General features: G+C 49.9%; 1 protein-coding gene across 1 annotated transcript; it reads left to right on the forward strand.

Moving 5' to 3' along the window:
• The first annotated feature begins 878 nt into the window (after positions 1 to 878).
• PEBP1 (phosphatidylethanolamine binding protein 1) lies at positions 879 to 11,715 on the forward strand. Its single transcript, XM_008004884.3, has 4 exons — positions 879 to 1,180; positions 2,899 to 3,008; positions 3,979 to 4,079; positions 10,725 to 11,715. Exons 1-4 carry the CDS (start codon positions 1,046 to 1,048, stop codon positions 10,940 to 10,942), a joined length of 564 nt encoding a protein of 187 aa, XP_008003075.3. The 5' UTR covers positions 879 to 1,045; the 3' UTR covers positions 10,943 to 11,715.
• The last annotated feature ends 1,290 nt before the right edge of the window (positions 11,716 to 13,005 follow it).

The raw sequence follows: 13,005 nt of genomic DNA on the forward strand, positions 1-13,005 counted from the left end.
TGAAGCGCAGACAGGAGTGCAGTGGCAAGATCGTAGCTCACCATGGCCTCAAACTCCTGGATTCAAGAAGTGATCGGTCGGGCGCTGTGGCTCACGCCTGTAATCCCAGCACTTTGGGAGGCCGAGGTGGGCGGATCACGAGGTCAGGAGATCCAGACCATCCTGGCTAACATGGTGAAATCACGTCTCTACTGCAAATACAAAAAATTAGCCGAGCGTGGTGGCCGGCGCCTGTAGTCCCAGCTACTTGGGAGGCTGAGGCAGGAGAATGGTGTGAACCCGGGAGGCGGAGCTTGCAATGAGCCGAGATCATGCCACTGCGCTCCAGTCTGGGCAACACAGCAAGACTCCATCTCAGAAAAAAAAAAAAAAGTGATTCTCCCGCCCCAGACTCCGGAGTAGCTAGGACTACAGGCATGCACCACTATGTCTAGCTTTTTTTTTTTTTTTAGTTTTCTGTAAAGATGGGGTCTTGCTATGTTGTCCAGGATGGTCTCAAACTCCTGGGCTCAAGCGATCCTCCTGCTTTGGCCTCCCAACGTGCTGGCGATATAGGTATGAGCCAGGCCACATTGCTGAACTTGGAAAGTGGAGCAAAGAATCATACAAAAAATTAAGAAAACCAAAACGAAACCAAGGCGAACTCAATTGCATTTTTTTTTTTTTCAGCGCGACACTTTGTAAGGCAGGAACCTCTCTCTTAGGCGGACCTATTCCAGGGCGCCCTTCATTTTCATTTCTTGAAACAACAGCCTCGCAGGCCAAGCCGCGGTTCCCGAGAACTCGGCTGCCACCCGGAGCAGGTTGCATGGACCCAGGAGCCCGAGCGGCCCTGCTCTGCCAGCTTCGGCCAATCAGAGGCCAGGCAGCGGTGGGCGTGGCGTGGGGCGGTGCGCGGGGTGGGCGGCGGCTGGGGCGCGTGCTCTCGCTTGGTCGCTGGGTCTGCGCCTTCCCGGGCCAGTGTGCTGAGGCCTCCGTGTCGCTGCTGCCGCCCGCGCCTAGCCTGCCGCGGCACTCCCGGCTGCAAGCTTTGCTTGGCCTCGCCATGCCGGTGGACCTCAGCAAGTGGTCCGGGCCCTTGAGCCTGCAAGAAGTGGACGAGCAACCGCAGCACCCGCTGCATGTCACCTACGCCGGGGCTGCGTTGGACGAGCTGGGCAAAGTGCTAACGCCCACTCAGGTACACCGGGCGGCGGGCGTGCAGCTAGCGGCCCGGCGCGGAGGCCTGTGCCGGCCGCCTGGGTGGGACCCAGCGGAGACAGGGCCAGGGGCGGTGGGGAGGTTCAGCCTGCGTGTGTCGTAGGCCCCCCAGGGCAGAGGTACCGGGGTCCGTGTCCCGTGCCTGGGGGCCACCTCGAGCACCGGGAACCTGGCCTGTGGCGTGGCCAGGCAGGTTCGGCCTGCAGCAGAAATTCATTCACTTTTCCCGGGCTTCGGGCCCAAGAGGGGCCTAGGTCCGGAAACAGGCCGGATCCCCCTCTCCCTCAACGGGGCAGGGCGCTGGAGAGGGACGTCCTCGAGACGGAGTAGACTGTGGCCGTTCGGACGCCCCCGCCCCAAGAGCTTCCCCTAGGGCGTCAGCATTTTAGGCCTCGTTTTGGAGGGCCGAGAGCCTGTGACGCATTATGTAACTGGCGATGAGCGCGCCGGCCGATTTCTCTTTTGTTAAATCGGTCGACAGCGTGCAGCCGGAACGCTGGAGGGCGACGGTTTAGTTTTGCTGTTTGACCTCCCACGCCCACGGCTGGGGCTGCTGAAAGTGAAGAAACTAGATTTGCAGACGCCACTGCTAGTTGGTTATGAAGCTCCAGGCAACAGTGTTAAATAAACTGTCCCGACCTTACATTGTTTTTGATGTTCACAGAATTTAAATTTTTTGGATATTTACATATGAAGTGGCCATCTAACACAGCCTCCCTTTCCCTGCCCCCCTCTTACCACCTTGGCTTTCTCCTTTTCTTTGCACGTTGAAATGTTAATGCAGTTTGAAACGTTGCATTTTGAAACGTTAATGCAGATTTCACTTTAGCAGGCCCCAGGTAGCCTCGTGATCACCAAATCCAGAAACCCTGTGATTCCGGACAGACAATGTAAGGGTGTCCTTGGGAGGGGGACTCAGTGCCAGGGTTGGAATCCCAGCCTCATCTGTTTCTGTTAATAGTGTGCTGGGACACTAGCCCCGTGGTGTTGTTGGGACTGAAATAATACACAGCCTGGGCAACATAGCAAGACCCCAACTCTAAAAAAAAAAATTGACCAGGCGTGATGGTGTGAGCCTGTAGTTCCCAGCTACTCAGGAGGCTGAGGTGGGAGGATCGATTGAGTCCTCCCTGGAGGTTGAGGCTACAGTGAGCCTTGATAGCGTCACTACACTGTGGCCTGGAGGACAGAAGGAGACCTGGTCTCAAAATAAATAAATAAGATAAATGATGTACATAAAACTCCAGCTCCTGGCTCTTAGAGTCAATACAGGGTCGTTGATTTTATTAAAAATCTATTCTGTTTTGTCTTTGAAGAGTCTGAGATCAAAGAAAGAGTATCGGTTTCTTCAGGATTTCTCTTTTTTTTCGAGACAGAGTCTCACTTTGTCGCCCAGTGCAGTGGGGTGATCTTGGCTCACTGCAGCCTCTGCCTCCCCAGCTCAAGCGATCCTCCCACCACCTCGGCCTCCTGAGTAGCTGGGATTACAGGTGCCCGCCACCACACCCAGCTAATTTTTGAATTTTTAGTAGAGACGGGTTTCACCGTGTTGGCCAGGCTGGTCTCGAACCCCTGACCTCAAGTGATCCTCTCTTCTGGGCCTCCCAAAGTGCTGGGATTACAGGCGTGAGCCACCACACCCAGCCAGTTTCTTCAGCATTTCTGACTTTTTTACTCCAAACTGATTCCTTCATACAGGTTAAGAATAGACCCACCAGCATTTCGTGGGATGGTCTTGATTCAGGGAAGCTCTACACCTTGGTCCTGACAGACCCGGATGCTCCCAGCAGGAAGGATCCCAAATACAGGTGAGAGTTGGGAAAGAGGAGGAAGAGCAGGTCATGCAGGCATGGCTTATCGGGTGTAAGTCCCTTGCTGGACATGGAGAAGTAGACCTGGTTTGGGATCCCCTGACCCATGCTTAAGCCAGAGAATGCCTTTCCTGCCCTTTTGCCCCCTACAGCGGGTATCTGTAACTCACAGCCGAGAGCCATATCTACCTGTGGCTTGTTTTTGTACAGCCCCATGAGCTAAGAATGGTTTTTACATTTTTATTTTTTATTTTTTTGAGACAGAGTCTCAGTCAGTCACCCAGGCTGCAGTGCAGTGGCATGATCTTGGCTCACTGCAACCTCCACCTCCCGGGTTCAAGTGATTCTCATGCCTCAGCCTCCTGAGTAGCTGGAATTACAGGGACCCACCACCCTGCCTGGCTCATTTTTGTATTTTTAGTACAGACAGGGTTTCACCATGTTGGCCGGGCTGCTCTCGAACTCCTGACCTCAGGTGATCTGCCCGCCTCAGTCTCCCAAAGTGCTGGGATTACAGGTGTGAGCCACCGCGCCCGGCCTGGTTTTACCATTTTTAAATGAAAGAAGAATAGTACTTTCTGATGTGGAAATTATACAAAATTTGCGTGTCAGTGTCCATCAGTTATGTTTTATTGGAGCACAGCTATGTGTCATCTGTGGCTGCTTTCGTGCTGCCAAGGCCAAGTTGAATAGTTGCAGCAGAGACTGTGGCTCCCACAGCTTAACACATTTATTCTCTGGGCTTTTAATGGAAAGTTGCTGACCTTTGCTCTAGAAAAAGAGGGTGGGAGGGGCTGGGTCTGCTCTTCTGCAAACCCCTGAGGTTCGTGCCAGCCTCTGAGAAAGTGAGGACTATTGTTTGTGGCTGTGTTCTGGCACCCAGCATGTTCTCGATGCCCAGTTGCTGGCTGTGCAGTGAGTGTTCCTGATCTTCTGTGGTGCTGACCTCCTGTGTTTCTTCGTGCAGGGAATGGCATCATTTCCTGGTGGTCAACATGAAGGGCAATGACATCAGCAGTGGCACAGTCCTCTCCGATTATGTGGGCTCAGGGCCTCCCAAGGGCACAGGTTAGTAAAGGTTGTTTTTGGTGGGAGGTTGGGAGGGAGCTTGGGTGCACATTAGGATTGGCTCAGTGCTTTTTTCTTTTCTTTTCTTTTTTTTTTTTTTGAGACGGAGTCTCACTCTGTCACCCAGGCTGGAGTGCAGTGGCGCCATCTCGGCTCACTGCAAGCTCCACCTCCCGGGTTCATGCCATTCTGAAGCCTCAGCCTCCTGAGTAGCTGGGACTACAGGTGCCAGCCACCACGCCCGGCTAATTTTTGTATTTTTAGTTGACATGGGGTTTCACCATGTTAGCCAGGATGGTCTTGATCTCCTGACCTCATCGTCCGCCTGCCTTAGCTTCCCAAAGTGCAGGGATTACAGGCGTGAGCCGCCGCGCCTGGCCTTTTTTCTTTTGAGAGCCCTTAACCCTGCTGGAAATAGCATCTCAGCTCACCTGTAGGGCAGCTGCCTTCAGGGCACACATTCACACCTGCAGGAGTGTCAGGTGGCTAGAGCCTTGGGTTCTGGACAGATGGACCCTCTGTGTGGAGTGGCCTCTGCATCCCTAGCCCTTTAGCAAGCAGGGAAGTCGGTGAGAGGGAATCACTGTTGCGGAAAGCTTAGCATGGCCTTTTGGGGCTGCGCTGGGTGGAATACACAGTTAAACTATCTCAAGCCTTTGCCCGGGGTGATCTTTGAGTTGCTAATTCTATAAAAAATTTCAGAAATGATCAGTTTCCAAATTAACTATATAAGGTTGCCTTCTGCATTCATTTTTGCTCCCTCTTTCTGAAAAAGTCTAGCTTGGTATTTTTTTTTTTTTTTTTTTTTTTGAGACGGAGTCTTGCTCTGTCACCCAGGCTGGAGTGCAGTGGCCGGATCTCAGCTCACTGCAAGCTCCGCCTCCCGGGTTCACGCCATTCTCCTGCCTCAGCCTCCCGAGTAGCTGGGACTACAGGCGCCCGCCACCACGCCCAGCTAGTTTTTTGTATTTTTTTAGTAGAGACGGGGTTTCACCGTGTTAGCTAGGATGGTCTGGATCTCCTGACCTCGTGGTCCACCCGTCTCGGCCTCCCAAAGTGCTGAGATTACAGGCTTGAGCCACCGTGCCCGGCCTAGCTTGGTATATTGAAAAAAGATTTGGAAGACTTCAGCAGAACTATATTGAAGACACACACACACTCATTGTATTGTGTTGTATCGTGTTATAGCTATTACATATAAAATACATGTAGACATCTAGAGATAGAAAGAGAAAGACCACCATATTGAAACTTTGAGGTTGGGTAAGTGCTGCCTAAGCTGATGGTGAGAGAGGCATTCTTACTGCCTGGTGTTCAGTTCAGGATTTTCCATTTGGTGGAACTGTCACAATCCTAGCTTTCGTACAGCTTATCCAGCCAGGAGTTAACATGAAGAGGTATAAGAACATCCCTGACATGGACAGTTGGTCGTGGGATCTTGTTTTCTCTGGAGACCGGGAAGCTTCAGATGCCTTTAAACTCTCTCACATATGCATAGTAGACGGTAAAGGGACAGATTTCCCAGGGACCTATTAAATTGTCTAGGGCAGTTATAAAATTAGGCAGCTTAATTATGGGAAGCTTACCCATGAGAATAAAGCAGTTCTCTCAAGTAAGAGCTGTGTTCTCATTTTTAAAAAAAGCCTCAGTAACTCATTTTCTTGTTGTTGCTTTTTCCATATTCTTGTAATATGGTATAATTTACATGTAACAAAATGCACAGATCGGAAGGGTTCAGTCAGCAAATGTGATCAATGCCTACACCCATGGAAGGTACCAGCCATTGGAAAGATAGATGACATTTCCATTACCCAACAAGTTCTCACGTGACCTTTTTACTTAAATTCCCCCAGAGCTAACCATATTCTGACTCCTGTCTCCATAAATCACTTTCACTATTCTTTTTCTTTTTCTTTTTTTCTGAGATGGAGTCTCGCTCTGTCTCCCAGGCTGTATTGCAATGGCTTGATCTCAGCTCACTGCAACCTCCACCTCCTGGGTGCAAATGATTCTCCTGCCTTAGCCTCCTAAGTAGCTGGGATGACAGGCACATGCCACCACGCCCAGCTAATTTTTGTATTTTTAGTATAGACGGGGTTTCTCCATGTTCCAGGCTGGTCTTGAACTCCTGACCTCAGATGATCTGCCCGGCTCGGCCTCCCAAAGTGCTGGGATTACAGGTGTGAGCCACCGTGCCTGGCCCGCCGTATATTCTTGTATGTATACATTCTTGTCATTTTGTAGGCAGGTGTTTCCATTTTTCTTGGGTGAATACTGAAGAGTAGAATTGTTAGTCATGGAAATTTCCCCAAGGTTCTCCAAATGGTTGAAAATGTTATACTCGGCCGGGCGCGGTGGCTCAAGCCTGTAATCCCAGCACTTTGGGAGGCCGAGATGGGCGGATCACAAGGTCAGGAGATCGAGACCAGCCTGACTAACACGGTGAAACCCTGTCTCTACTAAAAAAAATACAAAAAACTAGCCGGGCGAGGTGGTGGGCGCCTGTAGTCCCAGCTACTCGGGAGGCTGAGGCAGGAGAATGGCGTAGACCCGGGAAGCGGAGCTTGCAGTGAGCTGAGATCTGGCCACTGCACTCCAGCCTGGGTGACAGAGCAAGACTCCGTCTCAAAAAAAAAAAAAAAAAAAAGGAAATGTTATACTCTAGCTGCAGTGAGCTGTGATCACACCACTGCATTCGGGGCTTGGTGATAGAGATCCTGTCTTAAAGAAAAAAGAAAAAGAAAACTTTATACTCTGATCAGCAATATCTGAAAGTTTCAGGAGAGCATATAACATCCTTGTAGCTCCATGCCAGCATTAGGTGTTGTCAGTCTTTTTTTTTTTCTTTTTGAGACAAGAGTCTCGCTCTGTCGCCCAGGCTGGAGTGCAGTGGCGTCATCTCAGCTCACTTCAAGTTCCGCCTCCCGGGTTTATGCCATTTTCCTGCCTCAGCCTCCCGAGTAGCTGGGGCTATAGGTACCCAGCACCGTGCCCGGCTAATTTTTTATATTTTTAGTAGAGACAAGATTTCACTGTGTTAGCCAGGATGGTCTTGATCTCCTGACCTCGTGATCTGCCCGCCTTGGCCTCCCAAAGTGCTGGGATTACAGGTGTGAGCCACCATGCCCAGCCTGGTCTTTTTGACTTTAAACACTTAAGTGAGTGTAAAATGGTGCCATTTAGGCCAAGCGCGGTGGCTCACACCTGTAATCCCAGCACTTCAGGAGGCCGAAGTGGGTGAATAATGAGGTCAGGAGATCGAGACCATCCTGGCTAACACGGTGAAACCCTGTCTCTACTAAAAATACAAAAAATTAGCCGGCCATGGTGGCGGGTGCCTGTAATCCCAGCTACTCAGGAGGCTGAGGCATAGAATGGTGTGACCAGGGAGGCGGAACTTGAAGTGAGCTAAGATCGCGCCACTGCACTCCAGCCTGGGCGACAGAATGAGAGTCCTTCTCAAAAAAAAAAAAAGCCATTTTGTGGTTTTACTGTTCATCACCCTGATGACTAATGAGGTTTTAATGTCCTTATGGCCATTCTTGTTTTGTAACTTGCTTTACTTGCTTTTTGAAAGCTATTTTTTTTAACTCTCATAAAAACATATAAAATTTACCATCTTTTTGTTTGTTTGGTTGGTTTTTGAGACAGTTTCAGTCTTACTGCCCAGGCTGGAGTGCAGTGGCGCTGTCTCGGCTCACCACAACCTCCGCCTCCCAGGTTCAAGCAATTCTCCTGCCTCAGCCTCCCGAGTAGCCGGGATTACAGGCACGTGTCACCATGCCCGGCTAATTTTGTATTTTTAGTAGAGACGGGGTTTCTCCATGTTGGTCAGGCTGGTCTCAAACTCCTGACCTCAGGTGATCCGCCCGCCTTCGCCTCCCAAAATGCTGGGATTACAGGCAAGAGCCACCATGCCTGGCAAAATTTACCATCTTAACCCTTTTTTTGAGGCTGGAGTGCAGTGGTGTGATCCCAGCTCACTTCAGCCTCCACCTCCCAGGTTCAAGTGATCTTCCCACCTCTGCCTCTTGAGTAGCTAGGATTAGAGGCACGCGCCACCATGCCTGGCTAATTTTTGTATTTTTGGTAGAGACGGGGTTTCACCATCTTGGCCAAGCTGGTCTCAAATTCCTGACAAGTGATCCACCTGCCTTAGCCTCTCAAAGTGCTGGGATTATGGCGTGAGCCACCGCACCCCCTCCATCCTAACCATTTTTAAGTGTACACTGCAGTAGTGTTAACTACATTCACACTGGGTTTTTTTTTTTTTTTTTTTTGGAGATAGGGTCTTACTCTGTCCCCTAGGCTGGAGCGCAGTGGCAAGTTTTCAGCTCACTGCAGGGCTCAGCTCACCTCCTGGGCTCAGGCAACCCTCCCACCTCAGGCTCCCGAGAAGCTGGGACCACAGGCACAGGCTGCCACATCTAGTGAATTTTTCTATTTTTGGTAGAGATGGGGTTTCACCATATTGCCCAAGCTGGTTTCAAATTCCTCCTGCTGGGCTCAGGCGACCCTCCCATCCTGGCCTCCCAAAGTGCTGGGATTATAGGCCTGAGCTACCGTGCCCGGCCACTGCATTCACATTGTTGTGGAACAGATCTCTAGATTTTTCATCTTCCCCAACAGAAGCCCTGTCCCCATTGAACAACAGCTCCCCACTTCCCTTCCCCTAGCCCTGGCAGCCATCATTCCGCTTTCTGTTGCAGTGTTTGTCTATTTTAGATACCTCGTGGAATTGTACAGTATTTGTCTTGTGACTGGCTAATTTCACTAATGTAATGTTCTCAGGGTTCTTCTCTGGTGTAGCATGTGTCTGAATTTCTTTTTAAAGCTGAATAGTCCTAGAGTAACACAGAGGAGTAAAGAAAAAATAAAAGGCTGGATAATATTCTGTTGTGTGTATAAACCACATTCTGATCATCCGTTCACCCATCAGTGGACAGTCGAGTTGCTTCTGCTTCTTGGCTATTGTGAATACTGCTGCATTGAACATCGGTGTGCAAATATTTAAAGAACTTTTTTAAAAATAACTTTTTTGGCCAGGTGTGGTGGCTCAAGCCTGTAATCCCAGCACTTTGGGAGGCCGAAGTGGGCGGATCATGAGGTCAGGAGATTGAGACCATCCTGGCCAACACGGTGAAACCCCGTCTCTACTAAAATACAAAAAATTAGCCAGGTGAGGTGGCGGGCGCCTGTAGTCCCAGCTACTTGGGAGGCTGAGGCAGGAGAATGGTGCGAACCCGGGAGGCGGAGCTTGCAGTGAGCCAAGATCACGCCACTGCACTCCAGCCTGGGCAAGACCCTGTCTCAAAAAAAAATAATAATAACCGGCCGGGCGCGGTGGCTCAAGCCTGTAATCCCAGCACTTTGGGAGGCCGAGGCGGGCGGATCACGAGGTCAGGAGATCGAGACCATCCTGGCTAACACGGTGAAACCCCGTCTCTACTAAAAAATACAGAAAACTAGCCGGGTGAGGTGGCAGGCGCCTGTGGTCCCAGCTACTCGGGAGGCTGAGGCAGGAGAATGACGGGAACCTGGGAAGCGGAGCTTGCAGTGAGCTGAGATCCGGCCACTGCACTCCAGCCTGGGCGACAGAGCGAGACTCCGTCTCAAAAAAAAAAAAAAAAAATTAATAATAATAATAAAAAAATTTTTTTCTGGCTGGGGCAGTGGCTCACAGCTGTAATCCCAGCACTTTGGTAGGCTTAGGTAGGCAGATCACTTGAGGTCAGGAGTTTCGCCAACATGGTGAAACCTGGTCTCTACTAAAAATATTAAAAAAAAAAAAAAAAAAAGCTGGGCGTGGTGGTGCATACCTGTAATCCCAGCTACTCAGGAGACTGAGGCAGGAGAATCGCTTGAACCTGGGAGGCTGAGGTTGCAGTGAGCCAAGATCATGCCACTGCACTCCACACCTAGGCAACAGAGTGAGACTCCATCTCAAAAAAAAACAAAAACAAAACCCACTTTAAAAAAAAACAAAACCTACTTTTACAAAAAAAGCTCATGGTACCTATTTGCATCCAGTATATCACTGAAGCTTGTAGAAAGCTGCTTAGTTAAAGTGAGTTTGGGTCACGTCAAAGTAGGTCTCCAGTTTTCTAAGGAAGTAAGTTTTGGAGATAGAAAGAAAATGTTCTCCTTTATTCTGGAGGCTCGATTGTGTTATGGTGGGCCCTAGTCATTGATTTGCTTTGTCCTTAATTGGGTTCTCATACCTGACAGAAGTGAAACAGGTGTTCTGATCGGAGGTGGTGGGTGGTGACTTGAGATTGGCTGGGAGCCTGAAGTGGGGTGAATGAAGAGCACAAGGCCTCGTGGGAGGCGAGGATAAGGGGGTGCAGAGGCCAGATCCCACAGGCCAGGAGAGGCTGGAACTAAGGGCTTGGGCTTGACAAGTTACAGCAGGGGCCTAACACATTCTATTAGGTTGATGGCAAAAGTAATTGCGGTTTTTGCCATTAATATGTTAATTGCCATTAAATGTTAATTTGTACCAAATACCTGTCTGGACCCTCCGTATCCTCCTTGTAAATGGTGTGGTCTGGGTGCCTCCATGTTGAAACATTCGATAAAAACCAGTGATGTCCCCATCTCAAGTGCTGGGCTATGTGTATATCTTCCCTCTGCCTCTCCCCACAGGCCTCCACCGCTATGTCTGGCTGGTTTACGAGCAGGCCAGGCCGCTAAAGTGTGACGAGCCCATCCTCAGCAACCGATCTGGAGACCACCGTGGCAAATTCAAAGTGGCGTCCTTCCGTAAAAAGTACGAGCTCGGGGCCCCGGTGGCCGGCGCGTGTTACCAGGCCGAGTGGGACGACTATGTGCCCAAACTGTACGAGCAGCTGTCTGGGAAGTAGGGGGTTAGCTTGGGGATCTGAAGTGTCCTGGAGGCCCCAATCCCTGTTCCCTAGTTCAGTGTTGCATGTATAATAGATTTCTCCTCTTCCTGCCCCCCTTGGCACAGACACCTGACCAGTCGGATGGTGTTTGAGGGTGACTTTTCCTGCTGCCTGACCTTTCTAATTTTACTCACTCTGATTTATGTTTTGATCAAATTTGAACTTCATTTTGGGGGATATGTTGGTACTATGATGGGGTCATCAAATTGTTCATCTGAAAATAGCAACCCAGAATGTAAAAAAGAAAAAATCGGGGAGTGGGGGAAGACCAGTTCTACAGTGACAGAGCAAAGCGTCAAATAATCTTTAAGGGAAGTTAAAAAAAAAAAAAAAAAAGATTGGTTGCCTCTGCCTTTGTGAACCTGAGTCCAGAATGGTACACGATGTGTTTTTATGGTGATGTCGCTCACCTAGACAAGCAGAGGCTGGCATTGAGGCTGGCCCCCAACACGGTACATCTCAGATGCCTCGACAGGCATCAGCATGTCGCTGTGCCCCCTTTAAAGAGCAGTCCTGGGAGAGGCAGGAGGAGGAGTGGCTTTGCTGCTGTTGGGACGTGGCCATCGAGACCAGCAGCAGCGCTCGCTGACAGCTTAGGAGGAATCCTTACATCTTTGTCTGTTAAATTGATCGTTCTTCATGGGGGTCAGAAAAGCTGGTCTGGAATTGCTGAATGTTGCATTAATTGTGCTGTTTGCTTATAGTTGAATAAAAATAGAAACCTGAATGGAGGAACCGAGTCCCCGGATGTTTTGTCCTATTGGGTGTGGGTTTCATAAGCCTGGGAAGTCAAAGTCTCTCAGGGTGAGTCGTCTCCGTGACCAGCAAGTAATGGCTGGGACTTGTTTCAGGGGCCGTACAGAGGGTCCGTGCCTCTACATGTGCCATTAACCCACAGTAGGAGCAAACCGTTAGACTTGAGGTTTCTAAAAAAAAAAATCGTAAAACGTGAGGCCGAGTCGTCTTGCCCAAAAAGCACCTTTGCTTCAAGTGGTCCTTTTGACCTGAGTAGGATGTTCTGAAGAAGCCGGCTGGAAACCTTCCCGCTCGGTGAAGTCTGGTGCGGACACTGTAACAATGCCTAAGAAGTAGCCTGCACTTTCCGTTCTTGTGTGTTATCCACAGAGGATCAGCACCAAAGAGGTGCGCAGGGTAGGGGGGTGAGAAGGTCACGGTCTCATGCCATCTGATGTACCAAAAGAAAGGAAAGGAGGTGTTTGAAGGTGCAAATCACTGATTTGGTCTCTGCAATGGAAAGGGGGGATCCTGAATCAGGCCTGACAGGCGCTAATGACTGGCCCTTCCCCATCTTTCACGGCAGTACTTTTTTTTTCTGAAAAAACTTGGAAATGTTGCCTCGCTGGAAGCACATAAGGTAGATATAAGTTTTCTTGTTTTTTTATTTTTTTGAGATGGAGTCTTGCCCTGTCACCCAGGCCGATCTCGGCTCACCGCAACCTCCACCTCCTGGGTGGGTTCAAGTGATTCTCCTGCCTCAGCCTCCTGAGTAGCTGGGATTACAGGCATGTGCCACCATGCCCAGCTAATTTTGTATTTTTAGTAGAAAAGGGGTTTTGCCATGTTGGCCAGGCAACTCTCGAACTCCTGACCTCCTGACCTGCTTTGGCCTTCGAAAGTGCTGGGATTACAGGTGTGAGCCACCATTGCAAGCCTGGAAGTTTTTTCTTTTTTTTTTTTGACTTTAGAGTTTTAAAATTCATTTTTTACATAATAAGATTTTGCTGAACACAAGTTATAAAGAAAACAACTGTCGGCCGGGCGCCGTGGCTCACGCGTGTTATCCGAGCACTTCGAGAGGCCGAGGTGGGTGGATCAACTGAGGTCAGGAGTTCAAGACCAGCCTGGCCAACATGGTAAAAAACTGTCTCTACTAAAAATACAAACATTAGCTGGACTTGGTGGTGGATGCTTGTAATCCCAGCTACTGAGGAGGCTGAGGCAGGAGAATCACTTGAACCTGGGAGACAAGGTTGCAGTGAGCCGTGATCATGCCATTGCAC

The sequence above is a fragment of the Chlorocebus sabaeus genome, chromosome 11 (assembly GCF_047675955.1).
Source record: "Chlorocebus sabaeus isolate Y175 chromosome 11, mChlSab1.0.hap1, whole genome shotgun sequence".
In the NCBI taxonomy this organism is placed as follows: Eukaryota; Metazoa; Chordata; class Mammalia; order Primates; family Cercopithecidae; genus Chlorocebus; species Chlorocebus sabaeus.

What these genes read in the sequence shown, in the direction of transcription:
- PEBP1 (XM_008004884.3), top strand. Translation starts at nt 1,046, where the DNA reads ATGCCGGTGGACCTCAGCAAGTGGTCCGGGCCCTTGAGCCTGCAAGAA. An exon ending in AAGTGCTAACGCCCACTCAG is followed by an intron (nt 1,181 to 2,898) that starts GTACACCGGGCG and finishes TCCTTCATACAG; the next exon opens with GTTAAGAATAGACCCACCAG. An exon ending in AGGAAGGATCCCAAATACAG is followed by an intron (nt 3,009 to 3,978) that starts GTGAGAGTTGGG and finishes TTCTTCGTGCAG; the next exon opens with GGAATGGCATCATTTCCTGG.